The sequence below is a fragment of the Sparassis crispa genome, assembly GCF_003851025.1.
Source record: "Sparassis crispa DNA, contig_000013F, whole genome shotgun sequence".
Taxonomy (NCBI): Eukaryota; Fungi; Basidiomycota; class Agaricomycetes; order Polyporales; family Sparassidaceae; genus Sparassis; species Sparassis crispa.
The window spans coordinates 42,990-68,356 of record NW_020939760.1 but is presented as its reverse complement, the minus strand read 5'-3'; the positions used below and the strand labels follow the sequence as shown (position 1 = coordinate 68,356).

The 25,367-nt window shown below is 50.3% G+C and overlaps 10 protein-coding genes across 10 annotated transcripts; 5 read left to right on the top strand and 5 right to left on the bottom strand.

Moving 5' to 3' along the window:
- Window positions 1–5,489: 5,489 nt before the first annotated feature.
- On the top strand, window positions 5,490–6,131 carry SCP_1400270 (hypothetical protein; the record flags this gene model as incomplete). The annotated part of the gene is made up of 2 exons (XM_027763734.1): window positions 5,490–5,875; window positions 5,933–6,131. The coding sequence occupies 2 exons, from the start codon at window positions 5,490–5,492 to the stop codon at window positions 6,129–6,131; spliced, it is 585 nt and encodes a 194-aa protein (XP_027619535.1).
- A 36-nt stretch (window positions 6,132–6,167) lies between these two features.
- On the bottom strand, window positions 6,168–7,153 carry SCP_1400260 (Probable N-acetylglucosaminyl-phosphatidylinositol de-N-acetylase; the record flags this gene model as incomplete). The annotated part of the gene is made up of 3 exons (XM_027763733.1): window positions 6,168–6,614; window positions 6,665–6,755; window positions 6,816–7,153. 3 exons carry the CDS (start codon window positions 7,151–7,153, stop codon window positions 6,168–6,170), a joined length of 876 nt encoding a protein of 291 aa, XP_027619534.1.
- A 1,078-nt stretch (window positions 7,154–8,231) lies between these two features.
- Window positions 8,232–9,129, top strand: SCP_1400250 (hypothetical protein; the record flags this gene model as incomplete). The annotated part of the gene is made up of 4 exons (XM_027763732.1): window positions 8,232–8,452; window positions 8,505–8,919; window positions 8,977–9,028; window positions 9,086–9,129. 4 exons carry the CDS (start codon window positions 8,232–8,234, stop codon window positions 9,127–9,129), a joined length of 732 nt encoding a protein of 243 aa, XP_027619533.1.
- A 54-nt stretch (window positions 9,130–9,183) lies between these two features.
- On the bottom strand, window positions 9,184–9,881 carry SCP_1400240 (hypothetical protein; the record flags this gene model as incomplete). The annotated part of the gene is made up of 6 exons (XM_027763731.1): window positions 9,184–9,272; window positions 9,331–9,379; window positions 9,433–9,461; window positions 9,518–9,617; window positions 9,672–9,737; window positions 9,792–9,881. 6 exons carry the CDS (start codon window positions 9,879–9,881, stop codon window positions 9,184–9,186), a joined length of 423 nt encoding a protein of 140 aa, XP_027619532.1.
- Window positions 9,882–10,187: 306 nt separating this feature from the next.
- Window positions 10,188–13,152, top strand: SCP_1400230 (predicted protein; the record flags this gene model as incomplete). The annotated part of the gene is made up of 7 exons (XM_027763730.1): window positions 10,188–10,691; window positions 10,743–10,951; window positions 11,001–12,248; window positions 12,301–12,418; window positions 12,474–12,674; window positions 12,735–12,983; window positions 13,048–13,152. The coding sequence occupies 7 exons, from the start codon at window positions 10,188–10,190 to the stop codon at window positions 13,150–13,152; spliced, it is 2,634 nt and encodes an 877-aa protein (XP_027619531.1).
- A 569-nt stretch (window positions 13,153–13,721) lies between these two features.
- SCP_1400220 (hypothetical protein) lies at window positions 13,722–14,450 on the bottom strand (the record flags this gene model as incomplete). Its single annotated transcript, XM_027763729.1, has 3 exons — window positions 13,722–13,883; window positions 13,936–13,999; window positions 14,062–14,450. 3 exons carry the CDS (start codon window positions 14,448–14,450, stop codon window positions 13,722–13,724), a joined length of 615 nt encoding a protein of 204 aa, XP_027619530.1.
- A 3,064-nt stretch (window positions 14,451–17,514) lies between these two features.
- SCP_1400210 (Protein fyv10) lies at window positions 17,515–19,088 on the top strand (the record flags this gene model as incomplete). The annotated part of the gene is made up of 7 exons (XM_027763728.1): window positions 17,515–17,574; window positions 17,629–17,814; window positions 17,879–18,094; window positions 18,179–18,301; window positions 18,353–18,538; window positions 18,605–18,931; window positions 18,987–19,088. 7 exons carry the CDS (start codon window positions 17,515–17,517, stop codon window positions 19,086–19,088), a joined length of 1,200 nt encoding a protein of 399 aa, XP_027619529.1.
- Window positions 19,089–19,282: 194 nt separating this feature from the next.
- Window positions 19,283–21,780, top strand: SCP_1400200 (Uncharacterized permease; the record flags this gene model as incomplete). The annotated part of the gene is made up of 16 exons (XM_027763727.1): window positions 19,283–19,306; window positions 19,371–19,445; window positions 19,495–19,559; window positions 19,611–19,640; window positions 19,693–19,905; window positions 19,960–20,045; window positions 20,101–20,206; window positions 20,261–20,452; window positions 20,510–20,723; window positions 20,779–20,814; window positions 20,873–20,877; window positions 20,931–20,997; window positions 21,051–21,188; window positions 21,242–21,345; window positions 21,397–21,455; window positions 21,518–21,780. 16 exons carry the CDS (start codon window positions 19,283–19,285, stop codon window positions 21,778–21,780), a joined length of 1,677 nt encoding a protein of 558 aa, XP_027619528.1.
- Window positions 21,781–21,880: 100 nt separating this feature from the next.
- Window positions 21,881–23,821, bottom strand: SCP_1400190 (Putative 6-phosphofructo-2-kinase/fructose-2,6-bisphosphatase; the record flags this gene model as incomplete). Its single annotated transcript, XM_027763726.1, has 10 exons — window positions 21,881–22,209; window positions 22,262–22,514; window positions 22,569–22,724; window positions 22,790–22,852; window positions 22,913–22,933; window positions 22,989–23,012; window positions 23,068–23,184; window positions 23,238–23,305; window positions 23,359–23,547; window positions 23,596–23,821. The coding sequence occupies 10 exons, from the start codon at window positions 23,819–23,821 to the stop codon at window positions 21,881–21,883; spliced, it is 1,446 nt and encodes a 481-aa protein (XP_027619527.1).
- Window positions 23,822–24,107: 286 nt separating this feature from the next.
- SCP_1400180 (mRNA export protein) lies at window positions 24,108–24,977 on the bottom strand (the record flags this gene model as incomplete). The annotated part of the gene is made up of 4 exons (XM_027763725.1): window positions 24,108–24,273; window positions 24,330–24,483; window positions 24,559–24,712; window positions 24,765–24,977. 4 exons carry the CDS (start codon window positions 24,975–24,977, stop codon window positions 24,108–24,110), a joined length of 687 nt encoding a protein of 228 aa, XP_027619526.1.
- Window positions 24,978–25,367: the final 390 nt, after the last annotated feature.

Below are 25,367 nucleotides of genomic sequence, written 5' to 3'. Positions count from 1 at the left end.
ATATGTCATATGCTTTGCAAAGTAATGCAATTACTAGCGCGCGCAGTGCCTTTATAGAGACCATGCCTGAAAAGCAGCTGCAATGCTAAAAACGACTCACTTAACCCCTAGCGGCTCAGGTCTTAGGTAAAATAATGCTAAGGACCAGCTCTGGCAGGTGCTCTGGGAAGACTTCTCTAATTCTGAGCATCATACTTGGACCATGTTGACGGAGGACATACCACTGCAAGAATTGGTTTTTTATCGTCACATTGCTGTCTATAGACATACAAGGCCAACATCTCTGTGTGGCTAGGCCACAGCCATGGAATCTCGTCACCTGCCTCTCCACACACAGGCGCCACGCCGGGTTGGCAGATTTGGGCTCTACAGGAGCGCTTCTCGACTGGCTCAATCAAGGCATGTATGCAAAATTGGAGCAACAGCACTATTGGTTCGATTCAAGCTACTTGACAGTTGCTCTTGCTATGCTGGTTTTCGGTTAGGAGTCATTATTTGAACGGTTGTTATCATCAGATTTGCTAGGGGCCGGTAGCTACTCATTTTAAAGCTGTGGTTTTCTAACCCCTGCAGTATCACTTAACGCTGCTTGCATCTCATAGTGTCGGCAGTCTGAGTATGACTAAGGGGAGCACCTGCGGGAGGCATGCTGAAGCACCTCGTCGAGCCGGCCAGCAGCACCACCAATCATCCACCCATCATGTAACTATGATGCGAATACCATGCTTGCTTGCTTGCTTATGATTAGTTCCTCTACCTTGCGATAACCATCTGACTCTTATATTGATCATTGCAGCCCCGAATCAATACGTACGCGCACCCCCGAGAAGTCGCAGGGGCGAATCCTGCGACTTCTCCCCACCAGCACTCTGCGCGCATCGCGCACCTGCACCCATCCCCGATCGGTCCATAGATACTGCTGATGCTGCCTGGCCCCGCCTGAACCCCCACCACTGATAAGACTAACCCATCTCGACGCAACACCCCACAATAGAACCGAATTGATAGATTATTTCGACAAGTTACTGACTGCACTAGGCTCACGTCTCAGCTCCACAACGTGGTATAGGGCATGTGGCCGTAAAATTAAGAATTTTATTAATCTAGGGATTTACTACCCTTAACCAACTTAGTCATTCGGGCTCTATAATTTAGCATAATACGGGCAAGTAGTACTTAAAGAGATTGACAATCGAGCACAAGACTGCTAAATCGAGTGTAAACGCATATATTTGGAGTTCGCTCCAAGAGCATGACTCTGGAAGTTGAGGCGTCTACTATGGAGACGCCTCCCAATTTACGTAGCTGTTGTAGAGCATGAGGACTGGCAGGGAGAATAGTGTGGTGAGTGCTGCGACGGTGCATGGGTGTTGTGGCTTAGTGGTTTAGGGCTGAAGACGCGCGAATGTTTTCTCTGCGCAATACGCATTTAATTAGTTTCTTTCTTCAGCTTGATAATTTAATTACCTTTGCCATATCTGACTTGTGTCTATGAGCCCGTATCATGAGGCAACCATGGTGTAACCGTAGAAACGGCCTGAAGTCACAAGCGCTAACAGTGGTAAAAGTGGTGTTGTGGTCACGATCCACGCCAACTAAGAGTATACTCCTAGTAAATATTGTTTGCGGTAAGCGATCGGTGAAAGGTGATTGGCCAGTGCAGGCGTTGCCGCCTGTTCCTACTAAGGCTGATCCCACCCGACTGTATCACCATGCCGCATCGTGTAGCATATGACTCACTCTTGATTGGCCATGTAGCATGTGTGTGTGTAGTACGAGTCATGCTAGCTATGGTCAGCTGACAGGTGGGCACTTGGGCAACGCCCTAGCCAGCAGGCGCTTTTCACTGTGCCTCAGCAAATCGAGGCGTCAGTCTGACCTATATAAAGAGCTCGCTTCACCGGTCTCCATGTGGAAGTATCAGCATTTTCTTCTGCTTGCAATATTGCACTACAAACTTGCTGTGATGGATTTATCATAGTGCAGAGCAGGGGTAGGGATAACTCTCAAGAGTCAGAGGTAAGGGTATTAGAGGGTAAGAGTAGGGGTATGAACTTTCAAACACTTGTACCCCTGAAGGGTATCACTGCATATAGCATATAGAATGTAAGCAGTAACTGTATGATGAATAAAGCCTAAGTACAGCCTAGATACAGTCTTAAACTATGTTTACAGAAGCTCCAAAGGGAAAAGAAGACTGTTACAAGCCTTATACTTAATGTTTACAATGTTATTTCCTTAAATAAGAAAGATATTAAGGGGTATACTCTCAGAGTTTAGTACTCTTACTCATACCCTTACCTCTGGTGAAGGATAAGGATATTAGAGGGTAAGGGTGGGGGTATAGTTCAAAGTATCCTGATCTTGAGTGCCTTCACTATAAGAGGGTCTGGCTGAGGCTCAGATAGACTATATCATTACAACCAGTCTGGTGTTAGGTGTGACATGTGATCAAAAGTTTCAGTCTAGTGACATGGCAGGCAGCTCAGAGATGTGTGACACATTGACCTGACAGCACTGCAGGTGGCAAAAAATGGGTGTGAGAGGCTCAAAAACTGGTGTGACATGCCCTATCAGGCAGTGGAGAGCTTAGTGACAATGTGATACTGGCCAAATACTAGTGAGAATGAGGCCTGTGTTATGTGTGACTGCCAGAGTGATCATAATAATATAGTATTTGGGACCACATAGGTCAAAACAGGGTATGGTGCTGGGAGCTTGGAATTGTCCTCATCATCATTCACAGTCATGAGTTGAAGCATATGTTCATCTACAGAAGTACCTTTATGAGACTTCTGGATAGGTCCTACAGCACCATGCTGATTTCATGTCTTTTTAAGCATCAGATGTTAGACATGCTTATCTTACACTGACAATTGCTTGTCCAATGATCAGCTGTGAGCTTGTATGCATTTGTATGTTTATAAACAAGGCATAGATAAAAATATGACTATCTGTGGTAGTAGATAAGGTGAGCATCTAGAAGGATCAATACTGACACATAGTACCTCATGTAGGTATGTTCTTGTCAATTCATAAGAGACCTTCTCAAACATATTCCATATCTTCTTGAAGGACTTTGCACACTTCAAAGTCTTTGCACACATTGTGTATTTTTTAACTTTAATACAGAACATGTTATTTATAATAAAGATGCTTACTTTATGGTAGGCAGAAAAATGCACATCATATTCACTCTTGAGGATACTTTCTTTATAATGGTTGTCTTCTAACATGAGCTTGATATGCTAGAATGATCAATAATGATAATGATTAGCTGAAACACACAGTTAATAACATCAATAGACATACTGTGAGGCCATTGCAAGTTCACTCCAAGCATGCTGGATGTTAGCACTGAGAGCTTATTTTTCTTCATCACTGGCTGAGACATTGCCTCAGTCTAATCCTGCTCAATGAGAGCTTTATATTTTACTTGCTCAGAAGGTGTATGAACCACCTCTAAAAGTAATATTATTGGCAATATTCACATAATCAGGATACTTTACTTTATCAAAACTGGGATTCTGGAGTTTGGACTCTGCTCAGATTAACAGAAATAATATGATGAGTTGGACTTTAAAACAGGCTAATCCTATAACTCACCTTCTGCATGCATATACAGGTTTATATCCAGAATTGTGAAAAGTGTGGAGCAAAATGTGAAGATAGCATCCTAGGTCAGCTCATGCAGAATCTTCTTAACATAGGACATTATCTTCAATTATTCATATGATGTGCCTAATTGCCTGGTATCTTTCTCCAGCTATTATATATCTTTAGCATATGTGAGTATTATTGACCAGCACCCTCTATTGTTAAGTGCACAGAGGATGACATAGCACACAAAGACAGCAGTACAGGCTCACTGAAAGAGTAGACTACATATGGTAGTCAGTGGGTGAGGCAGTGATAAAGGTCTAATGAGGTGGAGGCAACATGTATGATAAGATTGTACATGTGGTTTAGCTTAGCTGTCACATGTTTCCAGGCTGCAATGATATGATTCAGTCGCCCAGAGGCCATATTTACAAAGTCACTGCTGCTTAAAGCTTGCATATGCATATTATCATGAAGAACTGTGCATAAATCACATCAGACAGTTTATATATAATGAAGTCAGCTGCTGGCTTACTGTGAAGTTCTTGGTTCAAACATTTGATGTGGATGGAGTCAACCATCTTATAATAACTAATAGCCTCAATGAGATGTATCACATTCTCGTTAATGTTGTCTGTATTATATATTAGAAGACCTGCTACCAAAAGTATGTGCTATATCATCCCATCATTTGATAGCTGAAACTGAATAGCATCATATTTCTTCACTGTATAATAAACTAATTAAGCTTATAAACATAATACAGGTCACTAAACTCACTGACTCCATCATATAGTTATTTCAATGTTTCATTATTGCCTCTTGAAGAAATTCCTTAGGTCTTTCTTCATATTTCAGATCAAGCTTGGCCAAATTACTAGGGTTTTTAAGGTCTGGATTGACAGTTTCCCCTTCATTTAAAGAATGCAGTTCCACTGAAAGGTGCACAAGCATGTATTTCCCCTTCTGTTTGAATATTGCAAAAGTTATCTCTCACACTAATATTATTTTACTTATAGGAAGATCCATCATTTAAATATCAACAAGCAGTCTGCAGTTCTAGTAGCCTACATTGGCAATGGGCACTAAAGCCTCTGATAGTCTGCAAGTAGATATTAGCAATATCACTCCACAGATGACAGACCAGACTCAAGGCTTAACAGTAAATTGGTACTGGGAATAGTGAGGAAATCTTGCAAGACACAAGCCCTTGTAGTTGGGGACTAAAACATATGGGTTTACAGTTATCACCTGCTGAGTTAAACACCACCACTGGTTTATACACTTTTGTTGCAGGCATAGCTGAGGCCAAATCTATAAAATTAATTAGATTTTGCTACCAAAATGTTCCATAGCTTCCAATGTAGACATTTTGTCTCATTGAGCACAGTTGAATCGCCATTAATGTTGTGGAAGCTTGTGTTCTTTCTAAGGATGTAAATTAGACTTCTATTTTTGGTCTCAAATCACCCACTTATACACCCATATTCTGATGATATCTCCCTCAAATTCTCTTCAATCCTTTCAATACTTGGTTTGTGAGTTCTTCATACATGTATGAAATTTTCTACCTACTCAAAATTTCAAACCTTGCTCATGAAGAAGCATGGTAATTTTTTTAATTTTTGGTGTATAACTGAGCAGGTGACTGTATATAGATCCTTGAGAGGCCAAGAATGCAAACACATCAGCCTTGTGCACCCCCCTGCAGGGAAATGTCTCCTGGCTTAGTCCAGAACTTTGGGTGAAGACCGGCCAGAAAATTTGCAAGTCTTGTGTCATGAAGGCATCCGGCACAGTTTGATATAGATGGTATAAGGTCATGTGACTCGGTGAACGCATCCTCGGCAAGCGTTCAGAGCCTTAGTCGTTCAGCGCCGTTCACAGCCATGCCATCCGCGAAGCCTGCTGCAGGCCACAGCAAGGAGGACATGGACAGGATCTACTACGAGTATCTCCGACAGTCTATCGAGGAGGAACGTGTCGTGGAAGACCATCATGCACCGCACCGCCGCGTCGTCCCCCTTCCCGACCTTCGCTTTGAACAAAGTTATCTGCGACTTGTCGCGCCGTACGTGCGCGTCGAGCGCAAGTCGGCTGAGGAGCCGCTCCGTGACCGCAAGGGGAAGGGTAAAGCGGTAGAGGGTTGGCACGTAGAGGATGAAGTTGCTGGAAGTACCGACGCGCCGAGTTCGCCTGGAGAAGTGATCCATATACAGTGGGGTCCTGTTATCTGGTACACAGCGCGAGAGCAAATTATCGGACCATTCATATGGTACGTCCTTGCTTCGTGCAGCCTACTCATCGAGGTTGAACTCGCAGTGTCATGCAGGGGAATAATGGGTTATTTCTATTGGCCTATAGCGTCGTCATTCCGCACACGCATTGGAAGCTGGTGGTCTCGCGGTACGTCCCGCACCACAGGTACCCCAAAGATCGACGGATATGGAGTGAACTGGCTCAGAAACTGGATAGCGAGCCTCATATCAGGGACGAAGAACAGCACACATCACGTAGGCCTCTCACAATGATGCTCACAATGGTATATCTATAAGTCAAATTAATTACTACTTGTCGCCTGCAGCTGGTACTGGTTCAACGCAGCATGGTGTAATCTCGATCCATTCATTGGTCCACATGTATCGCGAGAACGCGACGTAGAGCCATCGGAACCACACCAATTGGGATCGGTGCTGCATCATGGCATGTAGTGCAGCCTTGTACCCGGAGATGCCTGATATGAAAACAGACGAGTTCCCATAAGTGCCCAGGCCATTGTCTGGTACTAAGTGGTCTAGCACTAGTGCAGACAATATCCTGAGTCTGACGAGGGTGGGCGCAAGCGGACCAGTGTATTTATTGAACAGCGACGTTGTGACGAGCGAGAAGAGGCGCGGAGCACCTCCATATGTGTCTGGCGACGAATATAGGGAAGTAATTAATTGCGTTGCACCGTATGGTAGCGATATGTGGTTTGGGTGTGAGGAGACGCCATGATAATCGAACGTAAGGATCTGCGCCAACCTCAGGGCAAAGGGCAGGATGAATTCAGAGCAAGACGCACCGTGGTTATGTTGTGTTCAAGAATATACGGCAGAATAGCCTGTGCAAGAGCACCGTAATCCCATTGTATGGAGATATTATCCTGTAAATCGCTATATGCGGGAAAACAATGTCTGAGACGTGCGAATACATGCATGATGATATCACTGTACGGTCTATCAAGGGCCCATCGTCTCCCTCCTGGCACGCCCAGGATATCCAGACTTCGTTGAAGCTCGTTTCTTCGTATCGCTCCTAAGCCGTCCGCATTGCCCACGGAGAGGCACAATGAATACACCTCAGGATCGCTGTGGACCGCAAGCAGCCCAAGTAGAGTAGGCGCAAAGAACATGCACTCGTCATCCGGGTGAGCCGTGAGCAGCAGGAAACGTGGAGGCTTTGATTCGCGAGGAAACAAAATATGTACGTTGGACTGGAAGGGGAAGACGAGGATGCTGAGGATGATTGGGAGGATGAAGAGTTTAAGCAGGATGCCGGGCGCACTGGGCATCGCGACTGGTATGTTACGGAATTTGTGGATACTACACCGCAATACAGGAGGGAAACTAAGTTTTCCGCTGCTACGACACTGAGACTGGAGATACTCACTAGAAAGAGTGTTGATCTTCAATCAGTGATCCAGTTGCTCCTACACCAGATTCCGTCAGTTCTACCGCGCCAACGTCGGAGAGACTTCAGAGTCCAAGTACATCTGTGAAGAGAACAGGATACCGAAGCGTCAGATCATCGATCTGAGATGCAGATTGGTCCTCCAAACACCAACAGTATATGAAGGCAATTCGCACTGGCTGACAGGTGTGACGAAACAATACTGTGCGCTCAGCTCAGGCTGGCAGCGGGAGGGAAGACCGCGGCTTCTTTGGCTCTATTTGGCCTGCCATTTGCCTGCCATAAATTTGAATATGGCTCCACTCAAACGCTGCGAGCTACGCGCCTCACGCTCGACTGGATTGCACGACGAGTTGAGTACAGTAAGTACTTAAAAAAGTGTAAGTAAGTACTTGTTTCACATCGGCCCCTATTCGTACACTCTCAGACGCCCTTCGCATGTTCTAAATAGGCCAGGACGTTGCCATGGAATCCATGACATCGGTTCAAACCGCATGGCGTCAGTAGCGTTGAGTACGAGCGTGTCAACTCCCCACTTCAATTTCAGCGTATATTGCAAGTCAACTGCTGATCGTGGAATATGGCAATTTCGTCCAGTCTGAGGTCGTTGAGCGGCACTGCGCAGCGTACGTCTTTTTGAAGGCGAGTATAGTGGAGTGAATCACGAATGCCCGAAGTTTCAGCTGGCGCTAGTAGCCACTGAATGTAGCCGAACCAATCGGCGCCTCGCCGAAAGGGGATGTCGAATAAGGCGCGGTTATGTATTCGCTGTTTGGAGAAGAATGGCGGTGCGTCCCTAACAATACATGCGCCGCGCCCCCTTGAGGCGTGTCTCACCACAATTGTCTGCGGCGCCCATCCCGACGCGCACATATAAGCCGCGCGAATAACCGTCGTCGATACTCAGCTTTTTGCTTCTACGGCCAACCTTCCCTTCCCCCGATTAATCATCCATAACAATGGTCGCCCTCGGCCTCTCTCATGCCACTCGCGCACTCTTCGCCAGCGGAGCATCGTCTTTCCTTGGGACCCCCTCGGCCGGTTGTGACATCTCGTCGTATATCCCTAGCCTTCCCTCGAACCAGACACAACTGGTCATACCGCCAGCCGTGAGCCCATCCCACATCGGCCTCGCCTTCGGTGTGCAAAATTACACCTGTTCCTCGTCCAACACTTTCACGTGAGTCCTATTCACACTTCCCCTTTTGTTATTGACGGCAGTCCTTTGACAGAAATGTCGGCGCGGTGGCGGAGTTGTTCGACGTATCCTGCGTCGTAAACGAGTCCTTCTTCCAGTCGCTCCCGAACATGCTCTACAACGCCTGGACCTCGCTCGACGATGGCTTCACAATCCTCGACATCATCGACATCCTGCATTTCGCGAACCCGCCCGAGGTGCTTGCGCAGCACTACTTCGTGCCGAACCCTGTCACCGGCAGTGGCTTGAGCCCCAAGTGGGACTTTACGTCGTCAGGCTTTTTTGAGGGCGTCTCCAACGCGTTCGTCATCGCGAAGGCCAACGGCACGTTGCCCTCGCCGGATAACAGCACGCTAGATATTACATGGCTCGAGGTCACCAGGGTCGAGGGCGATATTGCGAGCACGGTCTTCCGGCTCAACACTATCGGTGGCCAGCCTCCTTCAACGGTGAGTTCACCGTTATCCAATTCGAGCAGTTCAACCTGCTGAACGCTCCATGAGCAGTGTTCTTACGGCCAGAGCCAGAACATTTCCGTCAAGTACACTTCGAACTACTGTAAGTCACGGCTTGTTTTCCACTCAACTTCTCGCTGACGATGCATCCGACCCTTAGTGTTCTATGGCGGGAATGCTACGAACGCGACTGCAAACAACTGAGTCTATCGATCTCTTTGCGTTGCTAAACATATTTGGACACTGTTGTGCGACTATTTAGCTACTTCTTGGTGTAATTTTTTGTAGCTGTACGACGGTTCGTTCGTTTGATCGTGCATATTCTAGAGCGGACTTGCTGTAGCTGTCTGGTAATGCACATTCGTTACGATATTGGAGACCGTGATAAAATTGTCAGTGTCGTACATGTGAAGGCCGATGTGTAACGATAAATAAAGTGCAGTACTGATGCAAGCTGGGAAGTATGGACGATCAGAACATTCTCGAGAATTTCGGGTCATGCCACACCTCGACGACGTCGTTGACGAGGTTCATATCTAGATGCGACGCGACATCACATGCTATTCAACGACCGAAAATGTAGAACTCATACCAAGTTCATCGCCGAGGTTGATGCACGACATCATCCTGATCGTCGACGCGTCGACGACCTGGCCAATGACCTCGACGTACTGTTTCGTCATGTTCGCTTCCTGGTATTGGGACATGGAGTGAACGACGAGCGCAACAAATCATCTGCAACGTACCCTGAGCAGCTTGATCTCAACCTCTCCGCCGTCGCTCGCTTGCACAATCGCGGTGTCACCTTTGAACTATTGCTTCAAAGATCAGATCGTGTATATCCCTGCGAACGAAATGAATCATGCCCTGAGGGTCTTGCATGTCAACCTGACAGTTTGTTTAATGTGATCTGCAAGGCGAGCAGAATTGACGCGAGGAGAGACATGATCTGCCATGATTGTTGAGGTAGCCAATGTAGCGTGACTGAGAAAACGCGTGACCATCACGAGACTTCTTGAGTGCTGTCACGCCCTTACCACGGGCGCCTTGGCCCACCGGCGCTAAACATAACTTTTCTTCATACGCCACGCAGCCAACCTCCCGGATCTCACCAGCTGTTGGAGATTGTCCTGTACAACAGTAGGAATCACCATCTGTCGGTTTTGCCCAACTACTTTTCTGATTTGCCTACCAAGAACGCGCTGAGAATTCCGCCCGTTTGATGCGCCGATAGCCATACGACACCACTTACCTCCAAAATAATGCGCTTCAGAGCGTACACCACAGACAGCGAGGATGAAGAGGACGATCATCTTTCAGTATCAAGCGTATCCGCTGACGAGCTGCCACCGGCTCCCACTGACATGGACGAGGACGCTCGCTCGGAGTCAGAAGGCTCCATACACGAAGACGAACTGATGCCGACCGTGGCGTCGCGCAAGTCCAGCCGTGCACTGCAGTCTATATCTGAAGATGAGGACATGAGCGATAGTGAAGCAGCACCTTCCAAGAACCCGCCTCGCAAGTCGATGCCCAGAGGGCCGATGAACGACCCGACGCTCATTCCTTGGGCCCGGCAGCTCGGTGTGGACGCGCAAAAAATGCACGTCATGCAGACGTCTCTCTTTCGGGTACCAGAGGAAGAGGCTGCGATGAGGCAGCAGGCGCAGACCCTCGCGCGCCGCAAACACTTGCTTTCGGCCACCTTGCAGCGGAAGCACAGCAGAGATTCGGAGGGAGAGGGTCTCCGGGCAGATTCGCGACAGGTGTGTTAGACAGGTTGATTCTAATGCGAAATGTGCCTCTGACGATCGCAGCGAGCATCCTTTGCGCATGACGTCGAGCCGACTCCATTCCGCCCCACGAGGAAGTACTCGCGTGTTGATGGCTCCTCTTCGGCGGTGAGTGGCAGCGAGGGTCTTGTGGCGGATGCTGGTCTGGCTTTTGGGCGGTCGTTCCGGGTAGGATGGGGCCCTGGGGGCACTCTCGTTCATCTCGGGCAGCTCTGTGGGCCGAACAGTACTCCGTGAGTTTCTCGTCCCTCTCTGAGTTGTCTCTTATAATTGTCTACACAGCAAAGGCACAGCAAATACATCCGTCGTACAAAAAACCGTCGTCCCACTGTTCTCTGTCCCGGCTACCGAGGCCTCGGAGCTTGCCTCACGGCTCCTCAGTCATCATCTGGAATATACAGCAATACAGGCGGATGCGGACGGCGTACCGTTCGCGAATCCCCGGCGTACAATGTCCTTTGCGTCGCTAATGACGCGGTTCCCATCGACCGAACGCTCCTTCGAGGCGTGTTTGTTCCGCCTCGGACACGCTCTGTTTGACCCCATCAGTCTGCGCCTGGCGGATTCCATTACCGCGGATGTGCGACCGCGGATCTCTACTATCCGTCGCAAGGCGGCCCTCTCGCAATGGCTGCAGGAGGCGATCTCGTCGTCCATCGATGCGGACCTGCGGGACAACCCGGGGGCGGACTGGGCGCACGTCGTGTTCATGCTGCTCACGGGCAATCAAGTGGACAGGGCATGCGAGGTCGCGATGGAGGGTGGGAATGTGAAGCTTGCGTCGTTGATCGCGCAGTATCCGGGAGATGAGGAGTTCAGGGACGACCTTCTGTCGCAGCTCGCGCTGTGGCGCGATGAGCGCGTTGACGCGCACATCAGTGAAAATGTACGAAAGGTCTATGCATTGCTGGCGGGCATCGTTGACACGCTTGAGGGCTCGAAAGGGACCGGCGTCGAGCAGTGCCCTGATATCAACCTCGCCGAGGGCCTTAGCTGGAAACGCGCATTTGGTCTACACCTCTGGTTTGGTCAACCCCTGGAAGCTTCGGTTGCGGACGCGTTCCAATCGTATGACGCGTCGTGGAAGGAGCCGACTTCGGTCGTGTCTGCGCCCGTTCCGTGGTACGCGGAGGAGGCACAGCAGGAATCCCGCTCATCGCCGTGGAAGCTCCCGTCTTCTGCGAATCCGCCAGATGCGCTGTTCTCTCTGATAAGACTATTCGCGGATCCGGTGTGCTCCCTCTCCACCATCCTTACTCCATTCTCTTTTAGCGCATCCCCAATCGACTATCGCCTCGCGTGGCATCTGTACATTGTTATGTCCCGCTGTCTCCGGGTGCGCGACTTCGCCGATCGTGGATTACCCGGGGGCGATGTTCTGACAGAGATGGTCGGCGACGATGACGAGCCCATTGAAGGTCATAGCCCAAGTGCTGACCTGTTGGCAAATAGTTATGCTCTACAGCTGGAGCAAATGGGCATGATTCAGGAAGCAGTGTTTGTCCTTCTGCATATCGAAGGTTCCGCAGGGTATGTAACTGTGACTCAGAACGCCGGCTTGATATTTTACATCGCTTTTCAGGCGAGCGAGAGCGGTGAAAGCACTGCTTGGTCGATGCGCTGGAAAGCTGGATGACTGGACGACCCGTGGGCTTGTTGGTAGCCTAAAGCTTCCCATGGCCTGGGTGCACGAAGCGAAGGTAATGTACCCTTGGCGTGCCCTTTTTTGATGCCAGCACTGATCCCCGACACCAGGCTGTGTACGCCCTCGACAATAATGACGTCTTCGGCGCCTACGAACTCTACATCGGAGCTGGCCTGTACAACGCGGCTCACGAGCTCGCGGTGCTCGCGCTAGCGCCGGATGCCGTGATCCACCAGGATTTCGCACTGCTGAATGAAATCTTCAAGAAGTTTATCGGCCACCCTGTGGATGGTTGGCATGTGCGTGGCAAGGTTAGTCAACTCGTCGCTGCTCTGGTTTTCACATTCGTTCTTAGTTCCTACTCTCCATAGGCCTTTATGGATTATGCGCACGCAATGACGCGGCTACCAGTGCTCCGTGCGCGCCTTGCAGATGCTGGAGCTGCTGCAGACGCCGCTGATGCGAGTGAGCTGGAGCAGCTCGCACATAGCGTGCCGAAGCTGATTGGCATCTTGCCGGACGTGCTGCGTGACCGCTCTGATACCCGACACAAGGCCGCCCTTGCGGAGATGACTGCAGAGCTTACCCGCCGGCTGGACGAGGTCAAGCCCTTTGCAATTGTGCGTATCTGATTTAATCGACAGTGCGGATCCGAGTTAGCGCTAATGGGAGTTTGACCCGCAGCACCAGTCGCAGATCCGCTCACCGTTCATGAGCGAGGGCATCCGACAGCGTAATATACAGATGGCGGCGCTGGAGAGATTCGTGAGGTCGATCGAGGTTGCTTGAGTCTCTGTCCCCGCCTTCTAGTGCGTGTCTATATCCTAAGGATCGGGTACCACTTTCTCTTGCGTGTGGCATTTATCTGCGTTTTTATCCAACTTTGAATTATGAGGTCTGCCTCGATGTAGCTTTTTGACTTCACATAGGAAGGGACGATTGTCCTTGAATTGTATCTGTCGTTTGATGGTATTTGAAACGAGGCAGTTCATGGATGTGTCGTTGCTTTCGCTGCGGATGGCTTGCGGATCTTGGTCCAAACAGTTGCAACTGACAAGACGGCATTCTTCCAGATCTTCCTAGAGAATATATCCTACTACTATCCCACGTCGCCAAGACAAGGGATTCGTCTTCAGCCTGTCATATTTCCATTCCTTGAGAATAGTCCAGGTGTGTGATTAATAACGGGGATCTAGTCTGCTACAGGTTAAATAATAATATGCGGGAGGTGAGGTAGTCCGGGAACAACTAAATATGCTACAGTGACGAGGATAGGATACAGCAAATAATAATCGATACAATGGGCGCGAGGGCGACACGAGAGCAAATTTCTAGCGATACAAGATGATGCAGGACGATTAATCAATGTTGTGGCCGCAGATGAACATCACAGTTGCGACGATGGCGGGCTCTAGTAGGCCCAGCTGCAGAGCTTCTTGGGTAAGTTCAAGGAGAACCGTGTTGGCACCTCGAGCGATGCGGGCAAGGACGCGGGGCGCGGTCGCTTGGGATTTGTACATCTGGGGGGCGAGTGTGAAGATGCAGCAGAAGTCCAAGCGGACGTGAACATACACAAATAAAGCCGTCTATGGGAGACCACGCGTACTGGATGCCTCCAACCTGCATTTTACGTTTTCTGTGCAAAGGAGATATCAATCGGTATGGATCTCGTCATTATCAACGGACTATTTGACGCACTTTTGATCCGACGACAGGCTGAGCCAGTCACGGACGCGCTGCTTGGGCGCCGCATTCCGAATCTCGACAGTCGCATTGGGCTGCCACTGCACCATTGCAACATTGCGGCTCTCGTTGTCTTTGAATATGGTGCAAGATGGCGTGGTGGCCTCGGTAACGATGCGGTAGGCAACACGCGACTGGGGTCCAACGACAGAGCAATTCAAGATGGTCGTGTTGAAGTTCGTGAACTGGAACGTGACGCTGTCGGGCTGTATTGAACGCGGCGCCGTGGTCGTCCCCAGAGAAGGAAGTGCCCCAAAGACCGAGGGCGGAGGCCCCATGCTCGGGTTCCAAGCAGAGCTGCCCGCGTTGCCGGCCGACCATCCGCCTTGAGTGAAAGGGTTCATTGGGGCTGACTTCTGAGACTGAGACTGGTATTGAAGACTTGGAAGAGAACTTGAGTTGGAGGAGATTGCTGCAGCTTGGGGAGACTCTTCGCTCCTTATTATACGCACCATGTCCCCGCCCGCCACGAGCTCAAACGAAGAGATGGTTGTTCTGTGCGCTTTGCATAAAGTGAAGCGATCACCGCTTGGATGAACAGCTCCGGGGCGGAGACTGGGGCTCACTGAGTCATTTGCATGAAGGTAGCAAGGTTGTAAGGATTTCTGTTGAGACCGAAGCCAGAGCAGTTTCAGGTTTGTGGATCGGTCTGGTAGATCTCATCTGAGATTACCGCTTCAGGAACAGAATCAGCGCCACGTGGCTGAGTCTATCAGCGCCCAAGCACCTACTCGTCCAGAGTCGTCCGAACGCCCACCATGCCATGTGTTCATTCCAGCAAGTTGCCTACCATCAATCACAAACTGACAGTAACTGTCCGTTCACCTATTTTCGTGAGACTGCAGGACATCGAACTTCCTGACGCGTTGTTCTCAGGCTGGCTCTTCCCGTCGTCGACGAACGGAGGATCGACAGACCCGTGATAGTCGATGTTATTCATCAGCGACTTACTGTCGACGATGACTTCTCTCATTCCGTCCCTCACATGAGCTTGCCTCTCGACCAGGACCGGGCGGCTTGGAGCCGTCGATAGGACCATCAGTATCGTAAGTTTCCTTTTCAACGTCGTATTACTGAAGAATGGTGTGGCTCAGTAGTTTCGTCAAATCCTACGAGCGCTCGCGTGAAAGACCTGGGAATCAAGACTACGAGTAGTTAAGTACCTTTTTCCTCGATATCCGGTCGAGAATCGCTCTGCATGCATGAAACGCAGCTGCAGTCTTTACTCGCTATTGCAAAATTACAATATTCCTACGTCCATTGCAGTGCATCGCAGTGGATTCCGGTAACACAGCCCCAGGTTTCCTGTCGGTGCGGCGGAAATTTTCTTCCAATGACTCACTGTCTGTAGATACCTAGTGTGGCAGACCTCTTGAAGATTATAGTTGCATGAGGAACCTGAAGGCGCAGATGCGAGAAGCTCAAGGGCTTGGATCATTCCATAAATCCGTGATCCCGGTTTGAACAACCTGGGCGTCTTGAACTGCTTAACGGCCCGTTGAGGATCCGATTACTGTCTGTTTTGCCTGGGTGAGATCCATTTAGAAGCCGTGCATTGGCGTTGTTGACTTCATTTGCGCTCACGTTGCGCTCATCGGTGAAGGCGATTCAATGCATGTGATCTCGATACCAAGATCACATCGGGTGGGCTTCGAAAGAGCACCGCTCTTTCGCGGGAAGTGGTACGGTCCCCGATATACGACTTGTTCGACCACTATGGTCTCAACCTTCGCACGGGTGACCTTCTCAATACTGTATATATCTTCCCTTGAGACGTTCAGTGACGAGTACCGACACTGCGTAGCGCAAGCGTTTCACCATTCGTTTCAACTTCAAGAATGGCATAACAACGCTGTGCTTACCGAAAATGCAGTACGCATCACTGCAAGTTTTTACTTACCACGCGACATAGCAAAGGAGATCCCCGTCAGGCTTCTCGAGAAGAGATCATCGGTCTTGCGGAGCTTTCACACGTTGGTCCACAGTGATGCACACCACATGGCTAGCATATTTTCACAGCAACAAATGGCCAAAATCACAAGCTAGTTATTTGATGATCCAGCGGGTTCCTATGCAGAACATAGATTGAACTCTTATCATTACTGAACGATTATTTACTTACCTTGCGAGCTTGCAAACATCAAGAGCTATCACGGCAGAGGCGAGGGCGTCCGTTAACAATCCCCAACTTACAAGGGCAAAAGCCGCGTATAAAGTCGCTGGTACCGCCTCTCCAGAAATGATCCAGGCAGATAACCATTTAAAAGAGGAAGGATTGATCCGCGGTGGAATCGGCAGAATTCGTCGGGGTCATTAAGTCTCCGTCTCGACGAGTGCCTATGGGAACCACAGGAGTGATCATGAATGGATCATGCCGCAAAAAAATGCACAGTCGCTTCTTGTAGCTTGTCCTCTCGATTTAGCCAGAATACAAAAAGCTTGCTCAAGCCTGCGTACACCTGCCTAGCACTGGCGAGTGTCCCCGTCAGCGCTCCGAGGGATAAGCGTTCGATAGGCTCTCTTCGAGTGTCTGTGGACGTCTTTGTGCAGTGGGTATCACAATGCTAGAAAGCGAGCAAAAACGGAGAATGGAGCCCAGATGCGAGCCAGACACGGACACCTCGCGCTGCCAAGCGCAGAGGTGATACACCATTCATCGCAGGAGTTTCATTTCACCACTGACGACGGGAGTTGAGACACAAGTTCGGAGTTGCGTTCGTGCCTTCCAGTACGAGCACGTAAGCCTGACGCGTAACGCCTCCTGCCGCCCAGCTGAATCTCGACATTCGGAGCTGGGTGTGGGCAGCATCCTCGACACCGAAGTACCGTATCCTGGCATTGACTCTGCTGAGCAGTCGGCGTGGGTGGTGGTCAAAACATCAGTTGGCCACACTCACCAACTCCACAAAGCCAACTGCGTCCTCATGCATCGTTGCAATGACCACCGTCGGCAGCACTATCACATCACATTGCGGCACGGCAACGGTCACGATTTGCAGATGCGCTCGTCCTTCGGCTCTCAAACCGTCCGACAGAGTACAACTGTTATGTTCCTGGGATCTGGAATGCAGCCATAAGACCACAGAGCCTGTTCTGACACAAGTTGAAGACGGTGCGGCTAAGCTGTGTAAGTAAGGACAGATAGAAATCTCTGTGTTGCCTTCGGACTCGGAGCGGAGTTTGTCGAGCACGCGGGCGGCAGCTCCTAGCGCTTAGGCTCCCTCCGCTCACATCTTCTCCGACTGCGAGACGGCGTACTGAAGTCCTGTCAGTTATACCTATCTGTGAACCCAACTTTTGAGTGGTTGAAGTCACATATCTAGACTGGGGTTATCGTGTGCTAGCGTGGTAAACTCGTAGTCATTCTGCCACTGGAGTTTAACGCTTACTAGTTGTCGTCGCGCACAAATGAGTAACAACAAGTTGAATATCGATGGTATCATGCTCTTTGAGCAACCATTTGCACGGGTAATGTAGGATCACGACCTCGCTGGTACGTGATCTCATTACGTCTATGAGCAGGTTCCGTACGAGAATTACCGCAAAGTCTTCCGGACATCGCAGAAGAACATAGAAAAGGAGCTGGGCGCAGTGCAAACCATTTCTGCGGACTTGGCGAAGCGCGCAAAGGCAAGGAGCAATATACCAGATGACGCATTGAAGACGGTCGAAGGTATGATCACCAGGGTGGAGAACCTCGGTCGCAAGGTGCGTTGCAACTAAAATCTGCATTCTGTAACTCATTGCTTACTGTCATTTTTTCCTGCCGCAGCTGTCAGATTTGCAAAGCTCCGCTGGAGCTCCTACGCAGAACGTCATGCGGGAGCGGTTGCAGCACCTTGCAGCCGTCGAAGATATGCAGTCTGGTAACAGCCCCGAGTTCGCACGATGGGCCGACACACGATTGGACCGCTGGCTGATCGACTGGGCATTGCGTAATGGCAAGGAGAAGACGGCCAGAATGCTCGCGGAGGAGAAGGGTATCGAGGTAAAGCTCACTGCAACTGCATAAATACTGCAATAGCCGTGATTGGAGTTGATCCTGATGCCTGGTGCATTTTCGCTTTCGCAGAGACTCGTAGACATTGATCTGTTTTCGGATATACGACGCATTGAAGAGGCATTGGGATGTCGAAGCTGTACGGAAGCGCTAGCATGGTGCAGCGAGAACAAATCTGCCTTGAGGAAGCTCAAGGTGAGCCACATTTCAGCCACCATCGGGAAATCGTGCTCACAGTATCTTCAGAACCCGCTGGAGTTTGACCTACGTCTGCAGGAATATATTGAGCTTGCGAGAGCACGAAAGAACATGGAAGCAATCACATATTCGAGGAAGTATCTTCTCCCATGGCAAGACACACATCTAGCGCAAATCCATCAAGCATCTGCGCTCCTGTGCTTCCCACCCACAACAACATGTGGTCCGTACAAGGTACATATTTTTATAGCTCCCTTCCTGACAGGAAGACACTGAACACTTGAATCGTCTGCGATGTAGCGCCTATACGACCCTTCACGCTGGGCGACACTCGTCCAGTCGTTCCGCCTCGCCATCTACAATCTCAGCACGCTACCGACCGAACCCCTTCTCCACCTCGCGATGTATGCTGGGCTCGCATCGCTACGGCTTCCCGCATGTTATGACCCAGAAACCAAGAACATCGATTGTCCGGTGTGCGACCCTAACCTCGGCCGACTCGCAGAGGAGGTGCCATATAGCCACCACCTCAATTCGACAATAGTGTGCCGTCTCACTGGTAAGATTATGGATGCGGACAACATGCCCATGGCTTTCCCAGGCCATGGTCACGTCTATTCGAAGGAGGTCTGTGATTTACTCCTCATACTTGGTTGTTTCTCGCTGACGATGCTATTCTCAGGCTTTGGAGGATATGGCAGCGAAGCATGATGGTGTGGTGATCTGTCCTCGGACCGGCGAGACGTGTAGCTTCGCGGCATTGCGGAAGGTGTTCATCTCGTAGGCGGTTGTGTATTATAAGACGTCGAGGTGATGTCTTTGTATTGTACCTTGTATCTCTATGGAACGCCTAACTCAGCGTATATGCTTATCTCCTCGACCGGATCACTGCATGCCCGTATTGGAAGCACATGGGAAACTCCGAAAGTTGGCGCCGACATGTCAGTCGTGGAAGACGATAGAGGTTGGTTGACGAGGATGGAGTACAAACTGATAAGCCCCGTCTGCCGAGTCTCTCTTCTTTCACACAGGGACGCCGACTGAGACTATGCTCTTCGCCTCGCAGCTCGTGTCGCGCGTTGTGCGAGCGTTGGAGGTCTCACACCACAAAGATCTGACGTATGCACAATCATTGTTGGTAGTGAGTATCATCTCGATCGCACAAAGATTCTTAGTTGATTGTTACTCAGAACGACGATCTTTCCCCTGTCGGCCCCGAGAAACGAACATGGGGAACGTGGAACTTCGTCGCATTGTGTGTCTGCGGGCTTCGCACGATGGACACGAACTGATATCTTGTCCGCAGTTGGATAGCGGACAGTTTCAATATTAATACGTAGTTGAGATACCTTGAACTCGCCTCCAGTCATGCTGACCACCTCAACCAGGTGGATGATCGCCTCCTCAATGGTGCAGCTAGGGCTCTCCTGGTGGCAAGCTTGGATCGCCGTATGGGTTGGATACGGGGTGGTTGCTCCCTTCATCGTTCTGAACGCCCGTCCTGGAGCGATCTTCCACGTCACATTCCCTGTCGTCGCTCGCACAAGCTTTGGAATGTGGGGCAGCCTCTGGTGTGTATTCAACCGAGGCGCCATGGCTTGGTTCGTAGTTCCAACGCTGTCACCACGATATACTTATGGACGTACATCATGCAGCATCTGGTACGGTGTCCAAGCCAGCATAGGTGGCAGTTGTGTCTTGGTCATGTTGAGAACAATGTGGCCAAGCGTCAACAATATCCGTACGGCGGTACCTACTCCCGATCTACTCCCAAAGATGCTGAGACTCGATCACAGACAACTCAATGCCTGCATCTTCGGGAACGAATACACGAGATTTTATGTGCTTTTTCTTGTTCTGGCTTATCTCGCTTCCGGCGATCTGGATTCCCATTCACAAAGTGTAGGTCGAATAACGGTGCTTTGGTGTGACGGCTCAGCTCACTGTGTGAAACAGCCGCCATTTGTTCACCCTCAAAGCTATTATCGTCCCTGTAGCCGGTATCAGTTTCTTTATTTGGTGCATTGTCAAAGCTCGCGGTGTAGGCCCGATAGTTCACCAGCCATCTCAGCTGCGTGGTTCAGTGTTGGGATGGGCAATGGTAACAAGTATCATGTCGTGCGTTAGTAACATGGCCACCCTCGTGACGTGCGTCATCCTTCTTTACTTTGTTCACCCGCTAATCATCCCAGGAACATCGTGTAGTAATGCTCCGGATTTTGCATCCCGGTCGAGACGTCCGTCCGACGCCATTCTCCCGCAGTTAATCACAGTGCCCCTGGGATTCTCAATTGTGAGCTTTCTGGGAATCATCGTTAGTTCCTCGTCGCAGGCGATCTATGGGGAGGCGATCTGGTCACCGATAAATCTACTTGGGATGTTTTTGGATGACCATCCCTCGCATGCCACAAGATTCGGGGTAAGGACTATCAATACGCGCATTAGTTCATTGGTTTCAAATTCGATATATATAGGTCTGGTTCATTTCCGCGTCCTTCATAATCGCTCAAGTAAGTTGAATGACATCTTGTATCGAGTTGACCCTCATTCTCCCTCTGCCCCTTTCAGCTAGGGTATGTCGCGATCTTGCTCGGTTTTCTTTAATACGTTAACGTTTCGCCTGAAGAACAAACATCTCGGCTAACTCGATCAGTGCCGGATGTGATCTCACAGCGCTCTTCCCTCGTTTCATTGTAAATTCTGTGCTGACAACGATAATTTAATGCACGCTGACCATCTCTCCCAGAACATACGTCGTGGTGGTTACATAGCAGCCATCGTAGGAATGTGCATGCTTCCGTGGAACCTCTTGAAGAGCAGCAACAGCTTCACGAACTATCTTTCAGCATATTCTGTCTTTCTGAGTTCTATCGCCGGTGTCATGGTGGGAGGTTTCCAGTATCCTGATGACTGAGTCCCAACCTCTGACGCGCTCAGATCACGGACTACTATGTGATCCGGAAAGGACACTACCGCATCAAGGATCTGTACCGGACGAGCCGAGACGGCTGGTATTGGTACACCTTTGGTGTCAACTTCCGGTGAGTAGTCTGAACGATGATCTCGCCTCTTGGAATTAAAGAAACCTACAGTGCGTATGCTGCATATATTTCAGGGATTTTGATCAACGTTGTGGGCTTCGCCGGCGCCAGTACGGATTAGCGCTATCATTATGCGTTTGCTGCAACTGACCGACGTTGGGGATGTATACAGCCGGACGCAGCGTCCCTCTGGCCGCGACACGGATTTATCAGCTGGCCTTCTTCACTGGCTTCGGAGTCTCCGCCCTGGTGTATTGGGGCCTTAATTGGTGTTTTCCTTCCCATGGCGCAGCCATAACGTTTGAAGAACTAAATGTCTCCGACGAGGGTATGAACGACCTTGATTCGGACATCCTAGATCGTCGAATTTCGGATGAGAAAGGCGAGAAGAACAGGGACGGTGATCTCGACGACGTCCTCCCGGTCTCAGTATGATAATATTCCTCCATTCATGCTCTACAAGAATAATAGACCGGTATCAGCGACTGGTATGTATGGTTTACAACTACCAGCTTGAGCAACGTAGCTATAGAATTCATGCGATCGTAGCCTCCTCTATCTCCGGCCTTCTCTTCCCTTGCGTGTCTTCCGCGTAGTTTTCGTAGAAGTTCTGATCGTCTTTGCCTACCCCATTTGTGCCACTCCTGCCAGGGCCGTCCCAGAAGTGGTAAGCCTGGCTATACACGCCATACGAGGTGGGAACGACCTCGAGCAGGTCTCCGCGAGCGACCTCTATGGCAGGGATTTCCGAGGCGGGGAGGCCGATGAGATACGCCAGCATGCAGCGGATGACGGACGCGTGCCCGACAATGAGGAGGTCCTCGCGCTCGCGCTCGAGCTCAATGAGGGTGGGCTCTAGTCGGACTGCGCGGATTATCAGCATTACCATATATATCACAAAAATAGCTGGACGTACCGCAGAGGTCATGGTAGCTCTCTGCACGGGGAGCCCGGTAGGCATACGGATCGTTGGCGAACCGCTCCCACTCGTCGGGGTAGTATCGCCGCACCTGGTCGGGAGACAGGCCATCCCAGACACCGGGGTTGATCTCAGACATCTGCGGCCGCTCGACAACCTTCACCCTCGCTGGCGGGGATGAGTCGTGTTCTGGGGTACTGAGAAACGGCCATGCTGTGTGGTGCGAGCGGCGGCGGGTGGAGGTCCAGATCTAGATGGGGTGAGATGCTACGCAGGTATCCGTGAGTGTGACACGAGTACGCACGACCAGCCGACGGGTTGTAGGATCAATTCCCCTTTGCTCCAGAGACTTGACTCGTCTCTCGAGCACGAATTCTTTGAGGCGTTCGGCATATTCCCAGCCGGCAGGGGAGAGGTCAGAGTCAGCTTTGTAGGAGTGTTCTATGAGAGACTGTCCGGACTGCCAGGTGATAAGCATGGAGCCGGTCAGAAGTCATTTGACCGACGGTATCAAGAGATACAAACCCGGGCGAAGTAAATCGTCCTAAATCTGTTGTGGATATTCATCAGGAAGAAGACTATCCTCGTCTGTAGAATCGATGTAAGAATTTATTAAGCATCCAGGTGTATTGATGTGGAGGCACTCACCTGCAAGTAACCACGAATATTCTGAAGACGTGGTGAGAGTCTGACACAAACATGCATATCGCGAGAGACTTCTCACATTGACCATAATCTTCTCACCCACCTGTCATGTTCAAATCTCACCGTTTATCCAGAAAATACAAGCATATTATGCTTACATTCATGATACGAATGAAAGGCCACGTCGTCTCTTCCACGGGTTCATAATGAATTTCATGTTCTCGTATGCGACCGTAGTAGTCAGCAACAGCCTTTTCTGGATCCCACCCACGGTACTGTATGCAGTTAGCTCGAACACACCGCACGGTAATAAGTGACAGTGGCATACATCAGGAGAAGAGATCTTGACACTGCGGATATTTGAGAGAATAATTTCTTCATCATCACATATCGACTCTGTAAGGAATCGCGTAAATATGCAGCACATTATGGGGAGTCCTGCCACTTGCCTAGCATGACAACATGAATCCCCACCTCGCTGAACTTCTCGGCAATGTACTGACGCCGCTCGCGACTGCCATTGTTGGCATCATAGATGACCACCTGACCTCCTGCATTGAAGAAGTCCCAGACGAGCTTTTCACAGCCGTCCAAGACAGTCTTCCGCAGGGCGACCGTCTCGGGGCTCTTCTTCCCTTCTGTGATTCAGGTGATCAGCTTTATTCGGCTGAAGATGCAGCACATACCTAGAGTGAAATAGTCTGGCGGAAGCTTCTGCGCACCCCCCAATACCTTGCGCCGGTAGTCGCCCAGAGAAATGACTTGGGTCTTCACACCAGTCCACCGCAGGTAGCGCTCCAAGGCTCGCGATATGTGGGTCTTGCCCCGCGCCGGAAGACCTACTGTGAGGACGAGGATCTTACCGGCGTGGAAGAGCAGGCCAGAGTCTGTCGTGTATAGTGGTGCGACCATCTTCCAGAATCTGTGAAACGGGACGGCACAAGCAAAGTGCACCAGTACTGACTCGGACTCAATGCGGAGTGCCTCGAGATCTTATCTTATCACAATGACCTGCTCGATCACCGCGGGAAAGGGAACAATTATCTGTTCAGAATAGAGATACAGTGTGCAATACGATAGAACTCGAAGAAGAGTAATTAGAGCAGGCGCAGAGCAGTGTTGGATACAAGGTCACCCCATCATAGTAATAACAAACCGAAGGATATCATGGTAGAACGCCAGAATCTCCAGCATCATGTCATACTTCCCCTCCCGCTCGATACTCGTCCATCTCCTGGTCTAACTGTGCAACGGATTTCTTGACCCGCTTCGGACCTTTCTTGATACGCAGCTTCTCCTTCGCGTTGGGGCGGCGAGGAGCTGCTGCAGCGGGAGTGGCGGCTTGCTGTGGCCCACGTTTTTGGCTGATGAACAGGGAAGATGTGAATATCTGAAGGAAAGAATTATATCTAGCTCGCACATTGGTGAACGCAAAATTGGCGCGGCCGCTGGCCTTGCCAGTGGAGGCACTACTGCCCCCAACCTCTGTAACAGAGAAGGAGCCTGCGGTTTGGCAGGCGCAGCTTGAGGTCGCTGGTCTTCGTCTATTACGACCTCAATCTTGATTGGCCTTTCTATCAGTCGTGAAAGATTATTCGTGACAAGTGTCCTCGCGCTGTGCCGAATGAATAGAAGCAACGCATACTCACTGCCGTCGACGATCTTCCCATTGTACTTCTGCCTAGCTACAGCAGCATCGCCTGGCCTTTGGAATGTCACAACTGCCATTCCTTTCGATTTCGCCTGGGAGTTGTACACGAGAAATACGTCCTTGACTGGTCCCACCGTCTTGGTGAAGAGCAGCTGATTCCGTTTGAGCTTCATGGGGGCCCCATTCGATGTTGCATAGGCTCACCTCTACCTCACTTTCTCCCACGTCCAAAGGTAATCTGCTCAGCAAGATCTTGCTCCCTTTCTCCACCGCGTTCATAGACCCGATCGGTCTTTTGGCAGTGGCGGGCTGGTTTATGCGCCACGCAGGTGGCGCGCTGCCTGCCTGGTTGCCTAGCAATTGCCGCTTGGGACCATGGTACGCGCTGAGACGTACATACTGAGGATGGGCTTGCATGTATCGGATCCTGATGTCTGAGGCGCACTGAAGACAAGTACAACGGGCGCCAACAGCCTGAGCTTCAGCAAGTAGCCACGTGATCATACTGCCAAGTCTCCCGGCGCCCGCATGCCATGTTGTTTTCTACACAAGCTTTGTCTCTTGACCAAGCGCGAACGCTTCTCTGCCCACGAGTGGAGAAGTTTCAGTCTTCCTGTACTTACAACTTAGGCTTTTCATATCCTCGTCTCGGAGCGTGCCCATACTAATTTTGGCTGGTCGACCCGCGCCGATCAGGTCTCGCTCCCATTTGGTCAACAACGTTAGAAGAAGGATAGCTGAGGGCTGAAATCTTCTCGAATGACCTTCGTGACCCATCTCATGCGTCTCTCTCCCGTGTCCGAATGT